This window comes from Xenopus laevis, chromosome 9_10L (genome assembly GCF_017654675.1).
Source record: "Xenopus laevis strain J_2021 chromosome 9_10L, Xenopus_laevis_v10.1, whole genome shotgun sequence".
Lineage (NCBI taxonomy): Eukaryota > Metazoa > Chordata > Amphibia > Anura > Pipidae > Xenopus > Xenopus laevis.
The window spans coordinates 64,929,488-64,955,708 of record NC_054387.1 but is presented as its reverse complement, the minus strand read 5'-3'; the positions used below and the strand labels follow the sequence as shown (position 1 = coordinate 64,955,708).

Here is a 26,221-nt window from a genome sequence, read left to right as displayed (position 1 = left end):
AGGGGCATATTTTTTCATGAGGCAGGAGCAATTAATGTTTATAATTTCAAATATCTGAAGAATAAATGGTCCAACAGACCGTATGCTATACCTGCAAAGTGTTTGTTCTATTTTCATTAAAATAAATAGGATATAATTCATATTTATATTTTTCATTTATAGTGATGGGCGAAGCTGTGGCATTTCACTTTGCTGGAAAATTCGCAAATTTACCAAAACAATTGCAAAATGGCAAAAAATTTGCAAGATCGATTGAAGTTAATGGGCCTCAAATAATTTTGAAACGCAACAGTTTTGACGCAAGTGACAATTTTTATACGCACGACTATTTTGACCAAATGCATTAAAGTCATTGGGTGTCCAAATAATTTTTATGCACAATTTTGATGCGGTACAGTTTTTTGGTAAATTTATTCATGGGAATTATTTGCTGCAAATCCATGCCTGCCAAATTTATTCGCCCAGCACTACTCCTTTTAGATATAATAGTAAATAGAGAAACCAAAATCCCTCATCTCAATAAGAAACATTTCTCCTTATTCTTTAATCAGTGTCAATGGGTGTCCAAATAATTTTTATGTGAGCGACAATTTTGACGTGTGACAATTTTTTTTGTTGCGGAAGATTTTCCGCTGGTGAATGTATTCACTGCAAATCTATGCCGGGCAACTTTAGATATAATAGTAAATAGAGAAAAAAATCCCTCATATCAATAAGAAACATTTCTCTTTATTATACATAGTTTTTATGTATGCTTTAAATAGTCCATTCACTTGCATGTAAAGCCACTCTAATTTTTTATGCATTGTGTTTTCTAGGTAAGCTGTCACCATGTTCTTACCTTAATGGAGGATGCCATGACCTTTGCCTTATTACTCCTGATGGTCGTGTCAATTGTTCATGCCGAGGAGATCGAGTACTAGTAGATGACAACAGATGTGTGAGTAAGTAATATATTCTTCACTGAATGACAATGAGAACAAAATAATGAAGTTAAATTGCTGTATTAATAATAACTTATTGGTATTACCTTAATGGTCTTTAAAACATAATGAACAAACAAAAGAAGGTAACATACAGTAGCTGGGATAATATAGCAAATATATCTCCCTTATACCTGTGCATGAATAACATAAACATTATGGTTTGTACCTGACATAAATTTTGTCTTATCAAGGTCTTCAGGGATTCATTATATTTTGCATGGAACAAAGAAAATTACTGTAGATTAGAATACTTTTATACTGGATGAAATGTGAAATGTTTTGGTTGAGCTCAATATCCTGGCCTATGACTATGGTTTATTATATCATTTGTATTATTAACATACACCTTTACTGATTTATATATATCATTTGTAGAATATAAATAAATATAAATAAATAAAAAAGTATACCTGAAGTTCCCCTGTAAAGTTCACATAATTATCTTTATGATTTAAGGTCTCAGACAACAAGTGTAGCCTTAACATTTGGAATTCTAATACTTCATTAGATTCTACCTCTCATACATGTAGACCAGTGCTGTCCAACTTCTGTGGTACAGAAGGCCGACATTTTTTTGGCCTACATGGGGAGGGCTGATAATAGAAGCCAGTGTTGACCACTCCTTGTTTTTAAACCACACCCACTTTAAACCACACCCATATTACCACAAGACCATGTCCACAAGGTGGTAGCACACAAAAAAACCAAATGGTTGGTGCTCACTGCAGGGATATCACTCATATATGAAAAAAGTTGTCATATTAAGACATACCCTTAAATCCATATGCCTTCTCCTCCCCTATGGATAACACAGCAACTCCAAGCATATGATTAAACACCTTAGTGGCCCATAACAATAATTTTCAAATGCTAACAAACCTCCAGAACAAATACAAAAGGGCGGTTGTGGGAGCACTACTAAAGATAAGTAAAAATGTATTAAAGTATAATGGAAGTGCTACTGACCAGTGCACATTTCCTGTCCCCCTTTCATTCAGTATATACTGTATGCAAGTGCATGTGTTCACAAAGACAGGGGTTTTTAGTTACAAAGTTATGATCATAAAGTTGATAAGCCACCGTACCACGTCAAGGTAAACCCCCACATGGTGGCCTCTAACTTGTTTACCTCTGGTCATAGTATAAAAGGTTTTGCACCTCTCTGCATCCTCTCTGCATAGTAGCATTAATTGAAGTAAATGTCTGATGAACCTTGGTTTCAGTCTGAGGGCTAGATCCTCCCCCGCCACCAGCTTGTGGCATTTAAGAGAGAGTGATTGCCCAAAAACACTGGCAGAGTATGGCACACCCAAGGACCATGGGGCAATTTAACTATCATGTATCACTGTATAAGAATAAAAATTGGATTGGTTCCAAATACTGAACAGTTTTTTCAAACGGTGCTTGCAGTCTTATTTCCATTTCATATTTCCACCTTAGCAGTACCATCAAACAGCAATAATATGCATGCTTATCATATATTATCATTATATATTTTAAATTTTTGTATAATTTTGGACTGTCTTTCTTTGATTTATGTGTATTTGGTTTTGCATATATTCATTATCATTATTATTATTAATAATAATTTCCTTTTAGGTAAAAATTCCTCCTGTAATATGTTCTCTGAGTTTGAATGTGCAAATGGGGAATGTATTGAGTACCAACAAACCTGTGATGGAATTGTTCATTGCAAAGACAGATCTGATGAAAAGCAGTCATATTGTGGTAAGATTCATGGACTTTAAACTATGCTGCTTATGGTTCTTGCATAATAGAACATATAGAAAGACAATTTATTTGAATCCAAGATCTTGATTCTGCTGCGACTGAGGAAAAGGTATATATTTTTTCATAATTAACCCAATGGGGATTATTCAAGAATATCAAATAACAAAATTTGACCATGGCTGATAATCATGTTTTGTTGTGATTATTATTATATTTTGTTTTTGGTGATTTCTTGGATAGGTGTAATTTGCTAAACAGGAAAACTAAATCTGTTTGACAATCTGAATAAATAGATGGATTTTTAATAAATATAAGGATCTATTGATGATAAAAAAAGCAAAGTAAAAATGTTATATCTAAATTGATTACATACCTATTACAGACTTTAGGACATTTCAGCATTACATACTGTTACATACATGACATACTGAACATTAGGGCCTAGTTATAAAGCTATATAAATAATATAAATGTATAAATAAATGTCAAACTTCACCATGTAAAATTCAATGTAAACTAAAGCCATAAACTATATTAATTTCATTTAATGATACTTGAACAATGCTGAGCAAAAAACTGCATTCTCCATTGCACATTTTTCCATTGTAAATAGGTTGCTAGGTATATGATAATATAGAAACATTTCTTATGTTTCAGTTGAGTTTATAGTACTGTATACTTTTCCTTTCCTTCACTGCTCTGTGTTTGTAGAAATTGGTAGCAGAGAATATATAAACGAATTAGTGTTTTGTAACTTATTGAGGTATTTAAGGTTCTGTATGGCAGTCAGCAGATATTCAAGGACTTCAAATTACTGTATATGTCTTTACACAAAGCAGCCTTGATCCCAGGGGCTTATAGTTATTTTGGGAATGTAAAATAATGTCCCTTCCAAGAAGTCAATTTTTTATTTTTATTAGATGATAGTGTGATGTATGGCAACATGTCATGCTGATTAACCATTTCAGAGACAGCTGCATAGCACAGATCGAGGGTACACAGTTGGAACATTTCCCAAAAAATAATGAAAAGGCTACATCCTGTTTACAAAGCTGCTAAAATGCTCATGTCTTTTATGCTATAGCTTCTGTATTTCTCAAAAGGTTTGTAGACCAACCCTTGTCAGTAAAGTTTTAACTTGCCAAATATTCAAGTTCTTGACATATAGGTGTCTTTTACATATATGGAACTACATGTAACTACTGAGTGCATAAGTATGCAAGCATGATAACAACAGAAGAGGGTAAAGACACCTAAAAGAAATCTGGTCAAGTAAACCTCTGCTTTGGGAATACATAAAAAAATATATTTCACTGATATTACATCAACATAAAGGTACTTTTATATTGTGATCTATTGCTGTGTACACAAATTGCAAAAAGAAAAAAAAAGATGTTGTACCAAAGGCTCTTTCTGGCAATTTAATGTTGTCTTGTGCAAAGGTCAAGTAATATTTACTCCTGGGCTAGAGATTACCCTTGCTGTTTATTTTTTCAGTAGGTACAATTGATTTCTCTCTTTCTCTTGCCTTTTATAACCATCTTTACAGCCTCACATCTCTCAAACGAATGCAGTTATGGCGAAACATTCTCCTACAAAATGGCATTTCATTTTGTTCTATATCTATTATGTATTGTGTTAAACATTCTTTAATTTAGAACTACTGTAAATGCATGCAAGAAGACATAGCACATACAATACTACTGTTCATTTTCATAACCAGTGCAAAGAATACATTTGGGCATTTAGCTGACTCCAAAAAAATTATACAACTTGTGTAATTTGAATTCAATGGACACTGGTAACATTCTTCTGGTTGGGGATAACCGGGAAATGATAAGTACCTATTTTCATAATGGCTTTCTATTAACAACTGTAACATAAATATATAAAGAATGTTAAAGGGAATTGGGAGTACAGCACTACAGTTTACTCATGCCATTGAGAATTTGTAAATTGAGAATATAGGCAAGAAAGATAAAATCAGCTATAATGGAGACCTCTAGCTATATACAAATTGACAGTTCTTCATTATGACTTCAGGGAGACAATTTCCTTTGCTAGTGTGAAGGTTCATGACCTCTCATGTAATGGTTCTAAGTTGTTCTTTTGCTTCAAATGTTTGTATTGCTGTCACATTGCAATTTATTTTACCTTGAATCCAATATTAAACATGAGGATCTGATATACAGAGAAAAATAATATTTTCCAGTAGTATTTCTGAACCTGTAGATTCCAACTGTGGATGTGTAGTAGTATGCTATGCTATACATATTTATGTTATCAAATATCTTAAATTGTACAGCAACAATAAAAAAGCTAGGTCATTATTTCTTCACATGAAGTGCACATATGTAATTTTATGGTTATGGGAGTGTCACGGGAATCTATTTTCTGCATTGTAAATTAAAGAGTATTAAAAATGATTATTAGCAAATCAATTGCAAAATCTATGAACTTCCACCATATTAATTCAGGAATAACCCTGGACTATAAGGAGAGGTTTCACTTACCTTAATAAGGAATAATTGTAAGTAGAAACATCTAAATTTATGTATGGATGAAGGGGAACAGACAGATGTAAAATGTTATGTTCTCCAAAATAGCTTAGTGTTTTGCCTCTCGATTACTTTACAATCTACTCTAATATACAAGGGCACTAGAGTTACTTAGGAATTTATAAGTGGTGAAGATACACTTCCAAACTCATTTGTCAGAGCAACATAATGTTAGTAATGTAACTACAGTGATTACATAGTGTTGCATTGTTTACAATAAATAATGTCATAGATGCTATAAATATATGTTTCTCCATTTTAATATAACAAATTTTATTATACATCTTTGTTAAAAGTCTTCAAGGTCAAAGCCTTCTAAAATGCAATTTTGATGTCTTCTACTGTACATTCCTTTCATAAGCATTTATGTTTATTTTACAAGAAAACCGAAAATGTTGGAGAGGATTCAGACTCTGCGGTAATCACCGTTGCATTCCAAACAATAAAGTCTGTAACGATGAAAATGATTGTGGTGACAACTCAGATGAACTAGACTGCAAGAGTAAGCACTCATTATTTCTGCTATGTATGAAACTGTATGAAAAATGCTCATGTTCTAGGATGTAATTGTTTGGAAAATTGGGATAGGTACACAGTCTTTAGAAGCAAGGAAAAATAAAGTCTTGGAACATAAAACAATGTCAGAAATGTATTACAATAGTATGAAAAATTAGTTATTCGAGAACATACCATACCTATTGAGAGAGAAGAAAAGAACATTTACACGTAACAACATATCTGCCACATAATAAAGGTCTTGCCCAACAGAATACCAAATACGGTAGTTTAGCAGATTATAAATAATCTAAAAATAAGTCACTAGTGATGGGCGAATTTATTCGCCAGGCGCGAATTTGGGGTGAATTTGCGCGATTCGCCGCCAGCGAATAAATTCGCAAAACGCCCGTGAAAACGCTCGTCAAAAACGGGCGCCGGCGAAGCGAAACGGCGCAAATTCGCCCATCACTATAAGTCACTCCATAAGGAATGGATACACCGACAGGTAAATTTGTTCTGACTCATTGAGCATTCTATAAAATATGAAGCTAGTGTACACTATTTACTAATTCTTTTTAAAGTTTATACTAAAATGGCTTTAAATCCACACTTAGCTGAAAGAATATAACCAGTATTAAAGGCTGAAGTTATGGTCAGTGGGATGTCATGTGAGTGTTGACATTGAGTGGGCAAAAATTCAAGAAATGAACATGAGGAAGTGACAGATAGGGATGTAGCGAACCGCCGATAATGTGTTCGCGAACGCCGTTCGCGAACACCGACAAAAAATGCGAACAGTTCGCGAACAGTTCGCGAACTTCGAACATCCGAAAATCGTTCGATTCGAACGATCGAAGGATTTTAATCGTTCGATTTTAGCGACCGAATGGTCGAATGGTCGAACGATTTTGACGCGAACGCCTATTGGCGAACGTCGCGCGACGTTCGCGAACTTGCGGCGGACGCGAACAGCCGATGTTCGCGCGAACAAGTTCGCCGCAGAACAGTCCGCGACATCCCTAGTGACAGATCCCCCTCCCCAAATGGTTGTGTTTTCTCATAAACATTGTTTCATTGCTTTTGTATCTCATGCTTCAGAACAATTTGCCTCTTCCACTGATATCATTCACATGCCCTACTATAATCTACTGCTACTATATTTTGTCATATTCTACAAATCTATTTACTGTTATCTATCTAGTAAGCACAGGATGAGGGTTTTCTCCAAGAACAACGGACCTTTACTAGATCACACTTTTTTTTAAGAGATAGATAGATATAGGTACAGTATGTAGGCAAGTAGCACCTGGTCATAGGTTATAGTACAATACTAATGTATCTGCTTACTTTAACCACACCATTTTAGGGTGCATCAACTCAAGTTAATATTGTGTTGTAAAAAAAGGGAATAGTGCCCTACAGCAATGTTTCCAGCTATTCTAAGCCTTCTGTCAAGCTATAAATAATTTATTTAGCATAAATAAATTATGACTAACTAATCATGTGTTGTATGTCATATTTACTTCGTCTATAACATCAATAGAGATGAAAAATATGCAATATAAATGCATATACAGAGTGTGTATTTCTTTTTAGAAAACCATGGCTATTTGTAAAGGCTATCCATACTTTAAAGGAAAAGGAAAGTCACTTACCACTTGGGGGTGCCAAATGCTAGGCACCCCCAAGTGAATGTATTTATTTACCTGAAACCCCGGGCCGGTGCTCCCATCAGCAGAAAACGACACTGGCCTGGGGTTATTCCAGTGAACACCATGGAGTACTTCTCTTATGGCTTCTTCTTTCTTCAAATTTCCCAGGGCAGCACATGCGCAGTAAAATTAAAAAAAAAACGGACTTTTTAGTTAAAGTTTAGCTTTTCACTGAGAAGAAAGAAGAAGCCGGAAGAGGAGCACTGTGTGATGCTCGCTGGAATAACCCCGGCCCAGTGCAGTTTTCTGCTGATAGGAGCACTGACCCTGGGTTTCAGGCATGTAAATACATTCACTTGGCAGTGCCTAACATTTGGCAACCCCAAGTGGTAAACGATTTTCCTTCTCCTTTAACTAACACTAAATTAAATTGCAATGCTGTTGCACTGGGCCCCCTAGGATTATTTAGCAGTTTAATGCTGATCCTTGAGAGCTGGGGAAAGGTTTTATTGAGCCATATTCCTTTAAATATGCAACCAGATGTTGCTGATCTACATCTACCAGCATGCATTAAAGGAACAGAAACACCAAAAAATTAAAGTGTTTTAAAGTAATGAAAATATCATGTACTGATGCACTGCACTGGTAAAACTGATATGCTTGCTTCAAAAACACTCCTATAGTTAACATCAACAAGCTGCTCTGTAGCAATGGTTGGAATTTGAAAAAAGGTTACATGGCATAGGTTAAATAGTGGATAACAGATAACACCATTATGTTCTGCACAGCTTATCTGATATCTGCTGTGTAACCTGAGACTTTTCTCCTTTGAATGGCTGCCCCCATTGTTGCACAGCAGTTTATTTATATAAACAATAGTAATCTTTCTGAAGCAAACAGACATTTTACCAGTGCAGGGCAACACTGCATTCTATTTTTATTACTTTAAAACACTTTATTTTTTGATGTAACTGTTCCTTTAAACTTGATAATATGTTTAAGTATGCTGGAATTAGTAGTCCAACAACATCTGAGTAAAGTGTGGTTGAGCATTGCAGTACTGCAGGGTTTAGTGTCCCTTTAAATGCAATCAAGACCAAAAACACACAAATAAGTGCTACTTTATCAACTTTTGATTTGAAAGTTATGGCTAATGGGGTATTCCTGGAAATAAGGAATTTATGGGACTGTATTCACAACTAAAAACTTATTTGAAACCACCTTAATACATGAAAAGTTTCAGTCAGCTCCCCCTACTCCTGAACATGCAGAAGCATTGGTCTTTACTGTTTGCCTTATGCAGATGGTTAAGTATTTTCACATTGCAGGGAGACAAACAAATGCATTGGTTGATTAAGTTTTTTTAATGGAAAGCATAATTCTTCTTATTTTTTTCATTGCAATAAAACTTCTACAGTTTCAACATGTCCGTCCACAGAATTTCACTGCACAGATGGGACCTGCATTACTAAATCAGCACAGTGCAACCAAATGATTGATTGTGTGGATGCTTCAGATGAGAAGAACTGCAGTAAGAGTCTTACTCTTGTCCATACTCAAAATGCTGTATTTACTCTTCACCCTGTTCACTAGGTTATTCTGCAGGGATTTCATTTAGTTTGTTTTTTGGAGGAATTTTAAAATATGCTATAAAATATACATAGGTAGCTGGTTCTAAGAGTCAGTATGCATGCATACTGCCATTCAGCCATGGAAGGTTATATTCTAGTTCTGAAATACAGTTTTAAAGAGCATGTAAGCAATAATATGGCTATTTTAAAAAAAGAAAAATAATAATTCTAAAAATGATATACCCTTACATACACCAAGGGGCTAATTTATCAGCATTTGAGTTTGAATTTTGACCCCTTTTTATGTTTCAAAAATTTAAGTTTTAGAGATTTGTAAGGGCAGAAAAAACTTATTGTTCCCCAGTTTTGGATAAGATTAGTATAGAAATACTTTACCTAATATATAGGGGGTAGGGAGTGCAGATTTTTCACAAATAAAAATGTGAATGTTCATGTTTGCTTAAAATAAACAAAACCATGACAATTTGAAAATCTAGAAAGTATGCTTATTAATTAAAAAACTCAAACTTGATTGTGTAGAAATATGAAATAAACAACCCAAGCATGTACATTCTACATAGCATTCTACCCATCATTTACAATAATTCTGACAAATTTCATTTAATCTCAAAAAACCTAATTGAAAAATGCTATTCAAATTGCATTGACTGTCATGAACTTCCCAGATTTTAGATGCCAAATGTTTATATTTATTTATGAAAATAATAAATCTTTGAATTCTAGTTTGAGAACTCAAATTTGAATCATGGTAAAAAGTTAAATCCAAATGTTGATAAATCTGCCCCTTAGTGTCCTACCCTGCTGGTGGTATAACCCATGAGAAGTATTTGATAGGCTGCTATAGGTTCTTACTTTGCATCTACTGAGCTGTACACTCAATGTAAACTCACTACTGTAGGTTAAAAGGTTCAACCAATGACTATATGAAGGCATTAAGATGAGGACAGCACATTACAGAGCCTTTTTATGAAATTTGGCATTTGCACACTGCATTTGCTTTTGTAAAATGAGTCCTTATGTCTCGGTATGTTATTCCGTGGTACATTTTTATTTGGATATTTTGGTGCAATTGACATATAATTAATATTTGTCTGAATTGGCCACACCCAGGCTAATTCATTCTTTCATTTTTATTCATTGCCCAGTGCAGTCTTCATAGAAAAGGATTTTCCAGCCCAACAAAAAATAACTCTCAATATCAAGTCTCAATATGATACCATTTAGGGAGGCCATCATTTGGCAGTATTTAGGGCTTAACAACTTTCCACCTCAGCCAATATTAACCAATGTATGCAGGGGCGATCCCACCCAATTTGCCGCCCGAGGCGGCCTTCGTTTTTGTTGCCCCTTGCCTCCCCACGGCACTCACGGCGCCAGACGGGGGTCGGCGGGGGGTCCACGTCGCTAGTGCAGAGAGCGCAATTGCGCTCTCTGAACTAGAAGAGCCGTATTTCTGGGTTCAAAACCGGAAATTTGGCTCTTAGTTACCAGGAGCGGCAACCGGGGGGGGGTGGCACTGCCGTCATTGGCGGAGCGCCCCTGAATTTTTGTCTGGCTAAAATTACTAAACTAATTATGATCTAATGGTAGGACATGACTGAATTAAAGCAGACAATGAAAAAACACGTTAATTCTAGCACTAAATAAGTATTTATGTTCTTCCCTTGAACAAGCCAATATATAGATAGATAAAGTTATTTCATCATTTTTATAACAATTCACTTCTCCAATGTTGTTGTTAACAAATCTTCATCCAGCTGCTAAGTGCTTTATTAACATGACAATGTATTAAATCACAGGTAACTGATTCAAAGCCAAAATATGCGTTGTATTTGTCTTACTGTGATGTACTTCCACAGCTGTTGCTCTAAATCTTCATTTTGAAATAAAGTTTTTATGGTCCAATAATGCATGTTGTTGAACTGAGGTCTTTCAGAGGCAGACTTTAATGAAGTTTTTGTGGTATAATGCACATCGTGTATGTTTCAATCACCCCCCAGACAATACTGATTGTACTCATTATTACAAACTTGGCATCAAAACGACTGGATTTATAAGATGCAATTCTACTTCACTATGCATTTTGCCAGAATGGATATGTGATGGTGCAAATGACTGTGGGGACTATTCGGATGAATTAAAATGTCCAGGTAATTTTCTAAAATCTTTTCCTGCTGATGCATCCAATTGGCTCTATTTTACTATAAAATTGTATGGTGATACAGATTGCTGCATGCAGAGATGAAATTAATGAGCTTTCCGTAGTAGCCCTTTCCTATTCTAAAATAGAATAAAGCTAACCTAATGTTGCATTTGGGCTTTTGGTTTAATAGAATTTGGCTGAATAAATAAGCTTACAATTTCTAGGTAACTTTGCCATGCCTTATCAAAAACCAGACAGCATTATAATTATGCAATTAAAGAAAACAATTAAACAAGCAGTGCTTTTGAATTTGTAATTGTTTCCTGATTAAGGGCAGCATAATGCCTGCCCAAATTTAAATAAAAAAAAAAATAAAAAAATAAAAATTATATATATATATATATATATATATATATATATATATCTATATATATTTATATTTATATTATACATATAGACAGTGTTTTATTGGCACCATTCAAAATACTTAGTTACTATGTTACTATGTTACTATGTTACTATAATCAAACAGCAATGGAATGCACAACAATTAGTATGCAGAAACCTGGGTGCTAGTCTGAGAAGTATGTAGACAAAATGCAGGGATTGACAGCACTCCGAGGAAATACATCAAGTCAATAGTTCAAATGAAAGTGGAGATTTATTGGTGATCCAATGTTTCAGCTCTGCACAGGAGCCTTCTTTCCCTGACGAAAGCTCCTGTGCCGAGCCGAAACATTGGACCTCCAATAAATCTCCACATTCATTTGAACTATTGACTTGATGTATTTCCTCGGAGTGCTGTCAATCCATGCATTTTGTCTATATATATATCTCCAACAAGTAAGATCCGCACTCTCAGGTTTTAAAAGTCTTGAAAAATGTTATTGTTAAATGAGAGACTAACATTTCGGCCTCCTCCAAGGCCTTTCTCAAAGTGTCTAGTTCAATGTGAGAATGCCATAAATAAAGACATTGGAAGGAAATATTTGAGCTATGTTACAAGGTCTGCCCTGAAGCTCACTCCATCCACAAATGTACAATGTGTCCATCAACCAAAAAGACCATTTTAGGGGATATTGCCAGCAAAACTGAAGGGTAGCTGCCTGCTTGGCCCTGCAAACATAGATAGATTGCACTGGGACCGATAAAGATTTTTTAACCTGGCCGATTAATTTTCTGACAGATGTCGGACGAAAAATCCTAAGATATGCGATCGTTCGAATCCCACCAACTTCACAATAATTTCACATATTGGTCCGACTTCGCTAAAACCAATCGTTCGGCAAAGAAAAATCTTTGCGTCTATGGGGACCTTAAGTGTTCCGAAATCCGAACCCGCTATCGTGTATCTTTGTTGTAAACCTACCAATCCTATGTTCATTAGCCAATTAAATAAATACTCACTTAATCCCCTTACTTATATAAAACACTAAGTGCAGCGAATTCCTATATATATATATATATATATATATATATATATATATATATATATATATATATATATATATATATATATATATATATATATATATATATATATATATAAATTTAAATTATATGTATTATATATATATAAATATATATATATACATACTCATATACAGGCTAAAAACACAGAAGGTTCTTTTTCTTTACAATATGTGCAGCGAATTCCTATATATATATATATATATATATATATATATATATATATATATATATATATATATATATATATATATATATATATGTATTATATATATATAAATATATATATATACATACTCATATACAGGCTAAAAACACAGAAGGTTCTTTTTCTTTACAATATGAAGTTTTAGAATTACCCACTTTCATATAGCAGCAAGCTCATGAAAAATGGTAACACCTCCAAAAAAGGGGTTCGGCCAAATCCAAAATAGTGGATTCGGTGCATCCCTAGTTAAAATTAAGTAAGCTTTATCAGAAAGGTCTAAATAAATACACCATTAAACCATCAAAGAAATGCTGCTCTTAGTCCTCTGTCAAAAGAAACACTGTATTTCTTTATCTCTATTGTGTGGACATGGGCTTCTGTATCAGACTTCCTTCTTTGAGCTTAAACCTCCAGTGCACGGCTTGAGCATGCTCAGTTTGCTCCTCTCTCCCTCCCTGCTCCCCTCCATGCTGTAATCTGAGCCCAGAGCTACATATGAGCGAACATGGAGAGACTCAGGCAGGTGATATCACACCAAGCTAATATGGCAGCTGCTATCCTAAACAATCAGAGAGCTTTTAGAGCTGTTTACTGGTATGTTTACTGGTATGGTAAAGAATTCTACAGAATAAATAGTGTTCTATCATGCATTAGATTAGTTTGTGGCTAATCTATTGCCAATAACCTGCCTCAGTTTTTTTCCTTCTCCTTTAAGCAGAGCTAACATTCACAGGTTGGTCAGTTCTAGTACATAGAAATAGCCAAAAGACAGAATGAGCAGTTCTGTATTTTATTTGTATAAATAATTTCCCTTGCCTTTATAATTCATCCTAAAATTTACTGTATTCATTCATCAGTGCTTAATTATTTATTTAAATTACAGATTTAATTTTTTGTAAATTTTTTCTAGATACATGCAATACTGTTCCTATTGCAACACATTTATAAGATACCAGAGAAAAGAAGCCCATTAAAAAAAATCCAATTTTTGTACCATCCAGTTTTCCTAAGAAGTTATCATTAATCTCAATTCCTTGGTTTGTTTTGAAAATCTGTGTATGGAAAGGTTAAAGATCAGCAATAGAAGAAATCAAACCAAGAGCATTTTGCTTTTGTAGATATATCTTGTTGCAGAGATAATTGATGTTACCCTGTTTTAAATGTCTGTCTAGCTCAAAACAAACAGAAATGTGAAGAAAACTATTTTGAATGCCAAAATGGAAGATGTATTTCCAATGCCTGGGTTTGTGATGGACAGAGAGACTGTGAAGATGGAAGGGATGAGTTACATTGTGGTGAGTTTTTGAATAAGAAATATGTTCCTTAATTTGGCACAAGAGGAATCTAGATTGTTAACCATTTATAAGTTATTTCTCTTTATGGTACCTTTGCCTCCTTTTCTACTGGAAAAATGTCATAATTCAACAAAAATATGAGCTAGTCATCACTAGCAGTCATCGATATTGTACTTGTGCGAGAAGAATGCAAATAGCCCTGAGTAGTTTCCTCTTTCTGCACATAATGGGCAGTGGTGCAACATGTGACAATGTTTGAGAAAAAATTCTGAGCCCTGGAAACATGGATATTGACTTTCTGTGCACTGGGGTTGTATAATATTCTCTATTACAGTATGTTTTGCTACAGTATATACAGTATTACAATTCTTGTCTTCTGCTAATCAAGATTTATGTACTATGAAAGTTTTCTTGGAGGGGGGTCTAGGAAGTAGTTACATGGCTCTGTGCTGTGGAAGGTCTTATGTACATTGAGGGCAATGCACTCTGCTGTCTTCAGTGATGCTGCTTTGCCACTAGGAATAATCAATTTTTTGCAAAGTTATTGGCCTTGTGATTAGATATACTAGGTATGTGAGTACCAGGAAAGATGCATGGTTCTCTGTATTTTAATGCTCTATTGCCACATTTAATGCATCATATTGCTCCAATGAACCTCTGGATGCTCGGGATCAGTTTACTATTGTAGGTCACCAGGAAAAATGCAAGCTGCTCATTATTGTGATGGATCCAAGAGCACCAGGAGTAAACAAATAGCTCTTTGTAATGATGGATTTTTAGGCAATGATGCAAATGGCTCTGTATAGTAATAATTGTTTATGACTAGAATTTAATCACATTGCTCTGTATAATGATGGTCCTCTAAATGCAAGGAAAGATGGATTAATTGTATTAATTAGCAGTATTATATTGTGTTGCAAGTCTGTACTTGTCAGTAAGACAGGCATCAGGTACTTTGTACTCCTAAGAAGACAAATTTATAGAAGTTAAAATTGTCAAATACACTCTATTTCAACCTATGTTGACATAAAGTCAGGCAATATAAATAGCTGTGATTAGAATGTCCTGCACTATCCCAAAAAGCTTTCACTCACATTTGGCTTAAATATAGGTCAGGCTACCTGAACGTTTCCAATTTCTCGCTGGAATGCCCTGCAGTGAAATCATTTCACATTGAGTTTTGTATTTCTCCTTATATAGCAGAGCTGTATAGAAGTGCTTATGAGTAATTTCCCATAATCCTTTTCCGGAACACTGAATAATTTAATAAAAGTATTTCAACATTTTAGTACAACTGTCAACATTTTAAACAGGCAACGTATTAAGTCTCTGTTAATGACTTCCATTACTGCTTTTCCCCCTTCATATTATTAGCTTGACAAACGAGTCATTAATGTTGAGTATTTCGATTCTGGCATACTTTACAAAAGTTATTTGTACTTATCAAAGATTAGTACAATTTCTGTCAACAGAGAACAACAGATTTTATTTTTAATTGAACTGTGACTTACAGGCAAGTTGGCATTTCATTTAAATCTTCTGATCTTATGGATTTTTAATTATTAATTTTTTATTTTTATATGTTATCACACAGTAGAAGTAATGTTTAATAACATCCTCCACAGCTGAGGCACATCTTTTTTATATACAGTATATAACTTGTTTCTTCCTGAACCCGACAAACTAAAATATCATTTATTTCACTGCTAAATAAGTACTCCTCAAAATATTTACTTTAGAAATAGACGTTACACAACACAAGAAACAGATTAGGCTACAATTTCCATATCTACTTTACATTGTGTAAAATTTTTATATTTATAAAGCTTTCAAACATTTTATATGAAGTTGAAATTTGAGTTGAATCTTCCAAACCTAGATTTTTTCATATTGATCTAATTTCTTGTTTTTATTAGTTCTTACACAGTTATATTAATGTTTAAAAACATCATCCACAGCTGTGACACATTTCTTATTTATATATGCAATAGTTTCTTGCTGTACCCCACAAATGAATGTATATTTTTAAATTAAATTAAAATCTATTTGCTTTAGAAATGAAAGTTGCTCCTGGGGTCATATTTATAAAGTTACATTAAACTACTGCCTCGAAGCAACTTCGGGCGACTTCGGAAAACGCATTGCCGTGTGTGCTTTAGCGCAGGCGACTTTTCATTATCGCCTATGGGAAAACACACTGAGGCAGTTTGCGGATATTGTCGCTCAGAAGACAAGGTGATTAGTCGACAGGCGACAAAATCTCCCGGAATCTCCTTGTGCGAACTAACCCTTAGATGTGGTTGGCTATTTTTTTTTCAAGCCTGTGAAGGGAGAAGCCATTTCTGCTTTATGAAACAGGATCATATTTAATGTTTGCCAATTGTACAATTAATTTGTGTATGTGTTTGTACTGGCACAAACATGCATGCTATGGGTTGCAATATGGCCCATATGACTCAAGTATAGACAAATACTTTTCAATCATTTGATAAAATAGTCAGTTATAATAAATAGAAATCAGTACAGTACAGATAAAACTGGCATTCAACCCTCATTTGTGATATGCTATATATATATTTTTTTTTTCTTCAGATACCTCCTGTTCATGGAGTCAATTTGCCTGTTCGAAAAATAAGTGTATATCAAAACAGTGGGTATGTGATGGAGAGGATGATTGTGGCAATAGTTCTGATGAAAGTGAAGAATTATGTGGTAAGTAAGTAAGAGCCTCATGGTCAAGGAAAAGCAGCCTTGTTTCCAGAATTTTCAAGAGTCTACCTGATATTTCATTATAACTAGTGATGGGTGAATTTATTTGCCAGGCGCAAATTCGCGGTGAATTTCCGCGTTTCGCAACCGGCAAATAAATTTGCGAAATTGCCATGAAATTTCACCCGTGTCAAAATATAATTGCCGCTTTAGACTATTCTGATGCCGTCGACAATTCCGACACCTGTGAGAATTCTGCCTGCATCTGAAAAATAGTTTGACGCCAGCATCGTGGGAATTTCGTGGGAAATTCAAGAATTTTTCGTGAAGCAAAACAGGAGAGATGCGGCCAACACTAATTATAACCAGAGCATAACTAGATTAGGTGGACAAGTCTACTTAATGAGATATCCCAGTTCTTTAGCCCAAACATGAGCTTTGGCTTTATAATAACTGTTGTAAATTTCACATGTTCTAACTGGTTGCTCATAGAGATAGGTTATTTATCTCTTATTGGGTGCCAGTCCTTCAAATTGTTCCTCCCAGCATATTGCTATGAATTTAAAAGCTTGTGAATATGTTTTTCAGATGTGTTTTTACCCACAGGGGATTGGTTATATCATGGGTACTTTACCATTACAAATGTCTCAAAGAATTTAACTGGGTGATGCTAGTCTAATAGTTTTGATGAAGTGATTTTATTTCTGTCTAAAGGCCTACTAAAGTCAGAATGTGGGAGAGATACTCTAAAGGCCACAGCACAAGGGTTTAGGAAGCAATTGTTTAGCAACAACTGCTTAGATTGCATAATGATGTTTAAGAGAATAACATTTAGCTTGCATATCTCTCTCTATGTGTGGTAGCTTATTATCAGGTAGAAAACTGTTTTAGAGAAACAGTTTTGGGATGAAAGATAAAATATATCAACTTGCTTATTGTCATTGGTTATGATAAAGCTTGGGTTGCCTCTGATTTAGAGAAATGCTAACAAGGAATATATATAAGCAACCATTGTGGTGCAAAAAGACACAAACCTATATGGAGAAGGATTATGCCAAAATAGTATTGAGCTTTGTAATCAAAGAATCTGAACACAAATTGAACCCAATTTTTGTACAGATAAAGATTCACAACTGTCCTCACATATGTTTTTTGGTTTCTAAATTGGTACAGAAGATCTCAAGTAGTGGGATTCATTGCCATTTTTGTGGGTTGTTCATCTTCCTATGTACAAATAGGGATGTAGCGAACTGTTCGCCGGCGAACTTGTTCGCGCGAACTTCGACCGTTCGCGTCCGCCGAATGTTCGCGAACGTCGCGCGATGTTCGCATTTTGAGTTCGCGTTCGATTCGAATACAAATCGTTCGACCATTCGACCATTCGAATTCCTTCGACCGCTAAAAATCGAACGATTTCCATTCGTTCGAACGATTGTAAGCATTCGAATGAATGAAAAGCATTCGATCGAATGCTTCGATCGTTCGATTCGAATGAAAATCGTTCGATCGAACGATTAAAATCCTTCGATCGTTCGATTCGAACGATTTTAGCGGGTGTTCGAATTTCGCGAACTGTTCGCGAACGTTCACATTTTTTGCCGGTGTTCGCGAACGGCGTTCGCGAACACCAAATCGGCAGTTCGCTACATCCCTATGTACAAAGTCATCCTGTTTGACATTATTCACACTTCATTAAGTAAACTACATTTTTATTTGGCCGAATACTAAATTTTCTACAAAAGCTTTTAATCAATACTAAACAGAAATCGAACTATAAGGGGGTTATTTACTAAATCTCAGTTTTTCCTGGTCAGGCTTTTTGGGACAAAAACTAATTTTTTTTTTAGATTTATTATACTCCGAAGTTACAAAAAGCCTGAATCCAAAAATCCACCATCTTAGACCTGTCAAGGTAATGTATAAATCAATGGGAGATGTCCCTATCCCAATTTGAGTATACAGTGGTTTGCTCTGGGTTTAGCCCGAAAAATTTGGGGGTTTTGGCAAAAACCACAATAAATTTTACGTTTCGGGGAGAAAAGTCGGAAAAATTGTATGATTTGTGGTTTTCGCTCAATTTTATTGAGTTTTTACCAAACGATTTATTCAAGTTATTTTATTAATAAATAAGGCAAAATAGGGGATGGGAGTTTGGTTCAGCTTTTTTTTATTGAAACCAAGAGATGAAATTGTATTTTAATAAATAACCTTCTAAATTGCATTTTAAACATGAATGCAAATCAAAATTTGCATGCAAACAAAAAATGAAATTACACACACAAAACTATAAAGTTACATGCTTTAAGGGTTCATGCTTGCTTTAGCTGAATATTGCTGCTGGAAGATATGGGATAATGCCTCTATGATAGTGTTTAATGCTAATTTTATCTTAAACCCTAGGTTCTGTTACCTGTGCAGCTGACTTTTTTAGCTGTCCTGGTTCTCATGCATGTGTTCCCCCTAACTGGCTTTGTGATGGAGAAAGAGACTGCCCAAATGGAAGTGATGAACTTTCAACAGCTGGTTGTGGTAAAAATGTGGTTTGATTTGTAATATCTTTGAATGAATACTGCATCACAAAAGTATATTTTATGTTCCTAGCAATATTGCCACTGCATAACCCAACATGCACATATATATTTACCATCTTCAACACTTTTCATGAACCGAGATTACATGCCTAAAAATCCAGCCCTAGTGACAGGTTGTTTATCTCAATTATACATCTAATTTGACTGATGCTTTCTGCTGGGAATGCTCTAGTCAAATGCTCCTTGAAACCACTATTTATTTTTAGAGGAATTTAATAACAATCTTTATCAAAGGTTTTGTATGGTAATTATTGGGCTCTAAATATAATAAGTAATTTCCCAGCATTATCTTTACCTTGCTCTCACTCACTAATATTCACAACAACATACATTGTATGTTAAGTATTTGCCCCTCTTTAGCACCCAAGCTAGACAAAAGGTTTTTCGAAGGCAGGACTGTCTAGCCGGAGGCCTACATGCTACTTTCATAAACCATAGGTACCATAGATTTCTTTTTATAACATCAATACAATTCATTTAATCTAGACTATAATATTTGGAACTTGAAAATATAAATTGCTATTTGAGTCCCAAAAATACTCCTTAATACAAGTAGAGTAATAACATAAGCAGAGGATCACCAACACAGAAGCTTCTGTCACCTTATGGCAAAATTTGATGAATTTCTATGCTTATCTGTAGTTTCCATAGTTTGTTTTACGGCATTTTTTGGTGCTTTACAAGTCGAGTGTATTTCATAATATTTTAAAGAGGAAAACAAATAACATTCATGAGAGGCCAGCTTAGATTCTTTGGAAGAGTTTCTTTATCTTCTAACCGCTGTGGCTCACATTGTCAAAATAGCAATAAAGATCTGAGAGGAAATTGAACATGAAAAAGATGTAGTCTGACTGGTAGCATAAACAATGTGGTATTTTAAAAGATTTCAGCAGACAAGCATTTTATTTCTTCCTTATGATTGGTTGCCTGCTCCCTTTCAATGATAAGCACCTTCTTAAAATATGGTTCCTTTAAGAGAAAAGTTATAAAATACCCCTGGTCCTCAACTGGAAAGATCTATCAACTTCTGCAATCATTTCACACATAAATTTGCTTTGTGGCATTCGAATCTTGAGACATAATCAGAACAGTCTATAGATGAAACATATCAGCATGATTTTGTCAGCCTTAAGAATACTACATCTACAGTTTATAAAGATTTAAGACACCTCTGAATTTGTCAAGGATCTTTAAGTTGCAATATCTCAAAATGCCAAGTGCTTCTTCTGTAATACAAGACATTACAGCAATCAAATACTCCATTACCAGATCAGATATTGTTTTTGACACCACAGAAAGGTTTTTTTAACCCCTCCTTAAAAAACATTAAGTTATTATTAATACATCTATTATTATTATTATTATTTCATAAAAGGTGCAAAGTTTGCAAAGGGTCTAGTCAGAGTGCAGAGATCTGTATTTGCCCCATGAATGCAGTGCTACTTATATCTAGCAGTAATATGTTCATGAGGGGTAGGAAGGCAGGTCCCCTCTCCCGTACAAAATGGCATTTTCTACAACCAACATTGTTGCATAGGGTATAAAAAATCACTGTTTATGTAAAAATGCTTTTACATAGTGATATAAGTAGAAATGCAACATGAATTTGAAACAGATATTAAGGAAGTAATTTACTAAAACTTGAATTAATCTAATTGTTTTAATAAAACAAAGTCAGCAAAATTCCCTACCACAAAATGAACTCATGTATCAATAATGTATAGATATTTTGAGTTTTTGTATGAAAACCCCAATAAAGGTGTATTTTTGGGCTAAACTCAGCACAGACCACCAAAACGTCAAATTGATATAGGTACCTCTCCTATTGACAGGTCTGAGATGGCAGATTTTCAGATTCAGACTTTTTGCATCATTAGGGTATAATAAATCTTGAAAAATTTGTTTTTTTTCCACTAACAATTCTAGTTTTTGCCGTATAAAGCACAACCAGATAAATTTGAGGTTTAGTAAATAACCCCCTTAATGGTTTGCTTGTTAAGCATAAAAAAACAGGGATAACTGATTTCATAACAATAATGACTTTATGGTGAGTTAGAACCCAATGACACAATTTGCAGTAAATATTGCAAAACGTATTTAAGTATTTGTGTACCTAAGCATTTCAAGTATTTACATAGCAGATGAGTTATCCATGAACTGTAATTAATAAAACTGACAAAATAGCGTAATATGAGCTATTGAAGACCACAGCTGCTTAACAGTAGAGTATTGTTATATTGCAACTCTTTCTCTCTGCTGAGCTCTTAATGGAAGTGCCTGAAGTAAAGGTGATGTAGTTGTACTACAACATAGATGCTGTAACAATAAAAATAAAGGGTGCCAGTGGTTCTTGACTATGAAAAAGCAGTTTACTGTACAAACAAGTACTTTGGTTCAATTAATAGTTGAAGGAAATAGATTTACCAATACCTCATCAGGTGCTTAAATGGTTAACTTTAAAATGGTTAGTCTACCGCAGCATGCTGGAGCTATACTTTTCCCTGTGCCCTATCACACCGATGATTGAAGACTTCCTTTTTGTACACCAGGGAACCAGAAACTGCCCTCATGCCAATGGGGAATATTCTCCTCCCATTGAGTATAGTTTAGTGACTTGGGACTTCATGATAGAGACTTGCACACTACTGTTTTTTTTAAGACCTGCACCCTAAGCCTGATCTGGACCCGCTTACCCACCTTCTGAACCCCATGAATTTCTACCTGGCCTGTTACCCACAATGATTTGTCTGCCGACCATAAGTAACATTACATTAACTGGAAGTGACGTCACACCAATATTTTTTTTATTAAGAAGTTTAGATTATCGTCAGTTGCCCCTGGAATGGCTGCCTGTAGCTTTACATGATCTATTTTCCAAAAATATGTTATACAGAAAGCTCCAAAATATAATCTGACTGATCTGTGTATTTTCTGTAAAGATATTGTAGTTACATGTAATAGACATTAACCAGGAAACCATAAATCCATGCTGATGGCAAAGAGACAATTTTTCAATATTTATTTAATAGCCTCGCTGTATATACTGCCCAGAAAGTATCAAGTAAAGTGTCTAAATGATTGAATAATGGATTGGCAATCACAACAACAGAAATGTGAGGTATGTTTGCTCACTTAAATGACTTTATCAAAGACAGCTTGCTTCATATTCTTTTGGGCAGTAGCTATAGAGCACCTACAACAGCAATTCATTTGTAGTATAAGTGAGGATTAGGTTACAGTAAATCACAGGGTTTCCCTCTGTCTTTAGATAGAGCGTGCAGCAGCTTTTTCTACTGCTTCATATTTATGTTCAAAAGGGATTATTTATGAAAGCATTGAACACAAGTTCTAGAGCACTAAGGGTATAACATCTCTTCTCCTAAAGCACTTTGCACCTTGTTCCAGTTACATTTTAATCGTATTCCAAGTGTAAAGTTTAAAGTGGATTCCTTTCTCTATTTATATTACTATAAGGTTGCTCAAGTCTTTATATGATATAGGATGTCCTTCTATGCTAATGGACAATGCAGCTTTTTTTTCTTTGCTCACTTTATGCTAGGTATTTCTTTTTAGAATTGTATAGTAAAGTAGTATAACAGGTAAGGTTGAAAAAGCTACACCATCAAATGTAATACTTACCTTTCACATACTGGGCATTTTGGTCAATACCCAGAACAATGCAGGTAAATATTGTCACAATGGCATTTCTTGCAACTGGCCTGATTTTGACAAACAAATATAGCTGAATCTGCAAGCTGCCAAGCTACTGCTGGACTGAATCTGCCCTGAACAAACAATGGATCTGCAGCTTAAGAACTTCCAGTATGAGGTATAATAATGGGGCTAGTATTTTTAGTGTGCTGTAATCATACACTAAAATGAATACCACAATGTTACTTTAATATGTGGACAGCCTGGACTAAGGGACTTGCTGGCCTAGTTCAAAATATTGAGTGAATGTGTTTGTGTACTTGTGTACTGGGTTCTCAGTTATTATTAAAATAATGCTAGATTATGTGGTTCCATTGGCAAAGACACTATGCTATATGTGGAATGTACTATGAGAAATGTATCTATTTAGCAGTTAAACAGAAATTAGATTAATCTTTGATTAATCAGCACATGAATGCAAAGCAAGGTGCAGGTGAAATCAAGAAATGCATAGTTAAGAATCCTATAAATGAACCAGGCTCTGGAAACTTTTCAAATATGTAAAGCACATTTTAAATTGCACACAGGTGTGTTAGATATTGCAACATAATAAGGGAACTAGATTTCTTACCTAGTGATGTTAATGCTAGCCTTTTCTAAGGAACATTTGCTTATTTTGGTTTTGATACAGGTTACAAAATAATTTTACTAATATAGGTGGTATAGAGCACCAGTGACAAAAGCAGTGATTCATTCTGATTAGTCTATTAAGTATTAATTGTCATTATGTATTAATATGCACAAGTGCAGTTTCCCATCTAGTCAGTGATTAGTACAGGTATGTGACCTATTATGCTTGGGACCTGTTTTTTTCTGGATCTTTCCATAATTTGAATCTCCATACTTTTAGGGGCAGATTTATCAAAATGGGAGTTCAAATTTTAATAAACAAAAACTCACCCATGTTCTGTTTATTCCTATGGGATTTTTGGAAGCATATTTATCACATGGTGAGTTCTAACTTTCACCTGTTGATAAATATGTTTCTAAAATTGCATTGGTGTCATTTAGTGTGCATATTTATGTATTTTTGGCTATGTGTGTGCATGTGTGTGTCTTCTTATAGACACAAACAAGGTTTCTCTGCTCTTATGCCCATGCCCATATGCCCCAAGATGTTCTTTAGTGTGAGAAGGCAGTCTACTCTGGCTGCTCACTGTCTTAGGGATGCTGAAAGCTTTGCTCTGTTGTCAAGTGCATTAGACAGATAACGTACACAGAAGCTCTGTGATAGGCTCTTTCCACCTACAAGATGATCATAACAAACTTGTATATCTGAACTGTCACAAGTATCACCAAAGACTATCGGGCGGCGAGAGCTGTTAGGTGCTCTCAGCCAGCACTAACCTACGAGCTGTTCTGCATTTCCACATTAAAGGACATCACATGCTGAGAAAAAAGAGCAACCAGCAACATTTCAGTGTTTGGTTTCTGGCAAAGCAACCTCCTTTCAAATACTGCTAGAGAAAGCTGTGTTTTGCTTCATTTTACACAAGTTTCTTGGTCTATGTAATAGCAGCTTTAAGCAGCTTTAGTGTTACTGTATAAGTATGCCCCACCTGCACATGCTGCTTAATGGGAATTTTTTTTTCTGAAATAGGAGTCATTTATGAATGCACTCACAAGTGTGAGTGCTCTAAACTGAACACAAAAGAGAGGATATATTGATACTATTTAGTAAAGGGGTTGTTCACCTTCGAGTTATCTTTTAATATGATGTAGAGAGACATTCGAAGACAATTATCAATTAGCAATTAGTTTTCATTTGTGTGGTTTTGATTTATTTCATGTAAAAGACTTGCCTGGTGTAACTTCCCCCTTAGTTTAAAAGTTCTTTCTTTTCATGTTTCTTTGTTAAAGCTGGTTAGAGCTGTACAGCAGTCTTCTCCTCCGTCAGTTTCTGTTGAAGGTCAGCCTGAGTATTTGGTACAAAGGTTGGTAGATTCTTGTCTTTCTAGTATCCAATGTTCATGCGGACCATCTCAAGTGACAGTTTCATACTAGGTCCAGTGGCCCCCTCTAGAGGGGGTAATGTAAGAGACGTGCCTGGTGGTCTAGTGGGGGTGCAACGGGGATGCCTGCCACGTCCGCTTCCTTCCACACCATGCTCTCTGTCGCTTCCGGGTTTGTGGCACTCAGCTGTCCTTGGCTTTGTTCAGCAGAATGTGAAATCATCGCTTTGGCGTGAAATTTGAAAATTTAAATGGCTCCTTGTCTGTTTGTTGCCCAATATAAGGTTTTATTTGTTAGTTCCTGAGTGCTTTTCTGAGTGTTACTAATCTGTACTTGACCCTGAACCTGTCTAGTCCTCTGCCTGTCCTGACCACTGCTTGAGTATTGACTCTCTCATCTCTTGATTCTGTACTGCTGCTCCCATTTGGTTTCAACCAGGCCTGTTCCACGACCACTCTTATTATTCTCCATTTCAGTACTATGTTTGGTCACTTGCATACCCAGAACTCCTCTCACGATAAGACTTGGCTGTACCTGAGTAGCAGATGGCTCCTCCCAATGAAAAAGGGGTGGTTGTTATAGGCAGAATACTGAGCAACGACTAGAACCTTGGGGATTGTTTTGAGATACCATTTATAAGGTTTTTATTCAACTGCTCTGTAGTTTGCATGGAGTCCATTTTGAAATCTGATATGGAGCTACACATATTGTCAGTTTCCCAGGTGTCCCAAACATGTGACTTGTGCTCTCTTAAACATCAGTCACTCTTTACTGCTGCACTGCGAATTGGAGTGATATCACCCCCTCCCTTTCCCCAAAGCAGTCCATCAGCAGAACAATGGGAATGTAACATGATAACAGCTCCCTGACACAAGATAAAAGCCCCCTGTTCATATCAGAATAGCATTTAATAGTAAAAATCCATGTCCCACCGTGACTCCTTCTGTTACTTTGAGTTGAAAAAACAATAGCTTACCTCCATTATGACATGCTGGATCTTTCTGAAAGCTTAGGATCAGGCAAAATATCCTGGGATGGCTGCCTACACACTATCACAACTAAAAAAAAATATACTTATTGTTTCAGGAATAACATTTTATATAGTAGAGTGAATTAATTTATTT

The 26,221-nt window shown here is 35.2% G+C and overlaps 1 protein-coding gene across 1 annotated transcript in view; it reads left to right on the top strand.

The window, feature by feature from the left end:
• The window catches only part of LOC108701836 (low-density lipoprotein receptor-related protein 1B), a 676,036-nt gene that overhangs the window by 533,232 nt on the left and 116,583 nt on the right, over positions 1 to 26,221 (top strand). The window contains exons 45-52 of the mRNA XM_041576281.1: positions 819 to 944; positions 2,586 to 2,714; positions 5,658 to 5,777; positions 8,843 to 8,956; positions 11,018 to 11,167; positions 14,011 to 14,133; positions 16,726 to 16,845; positions 19,243 to 19,371. Coding sequence (XP_041432215.1) covers positions 819 to 944; positions 2,586 to 2,714; positions 5,658 to 5,777; positions 8,843 to 8,956; positions 11,018 to 11,167; positions 14,011 to 14,133; positions 16,726 to 16,845; positions 19,243 to 19,371 — 1,011 coding nt within the window. The remainder of the gene's footprint in view (positions 1 to 818; positions 945 to 2,585; positions 2,715 to 5,657; positions 5,778 to 8,842; positions 8,957 to 11,017; positions 11,168 to 14,010; positions 14,134 to 16,725; positions 16,846 to 19,242; positions 19,372 to 26,221) is intronic.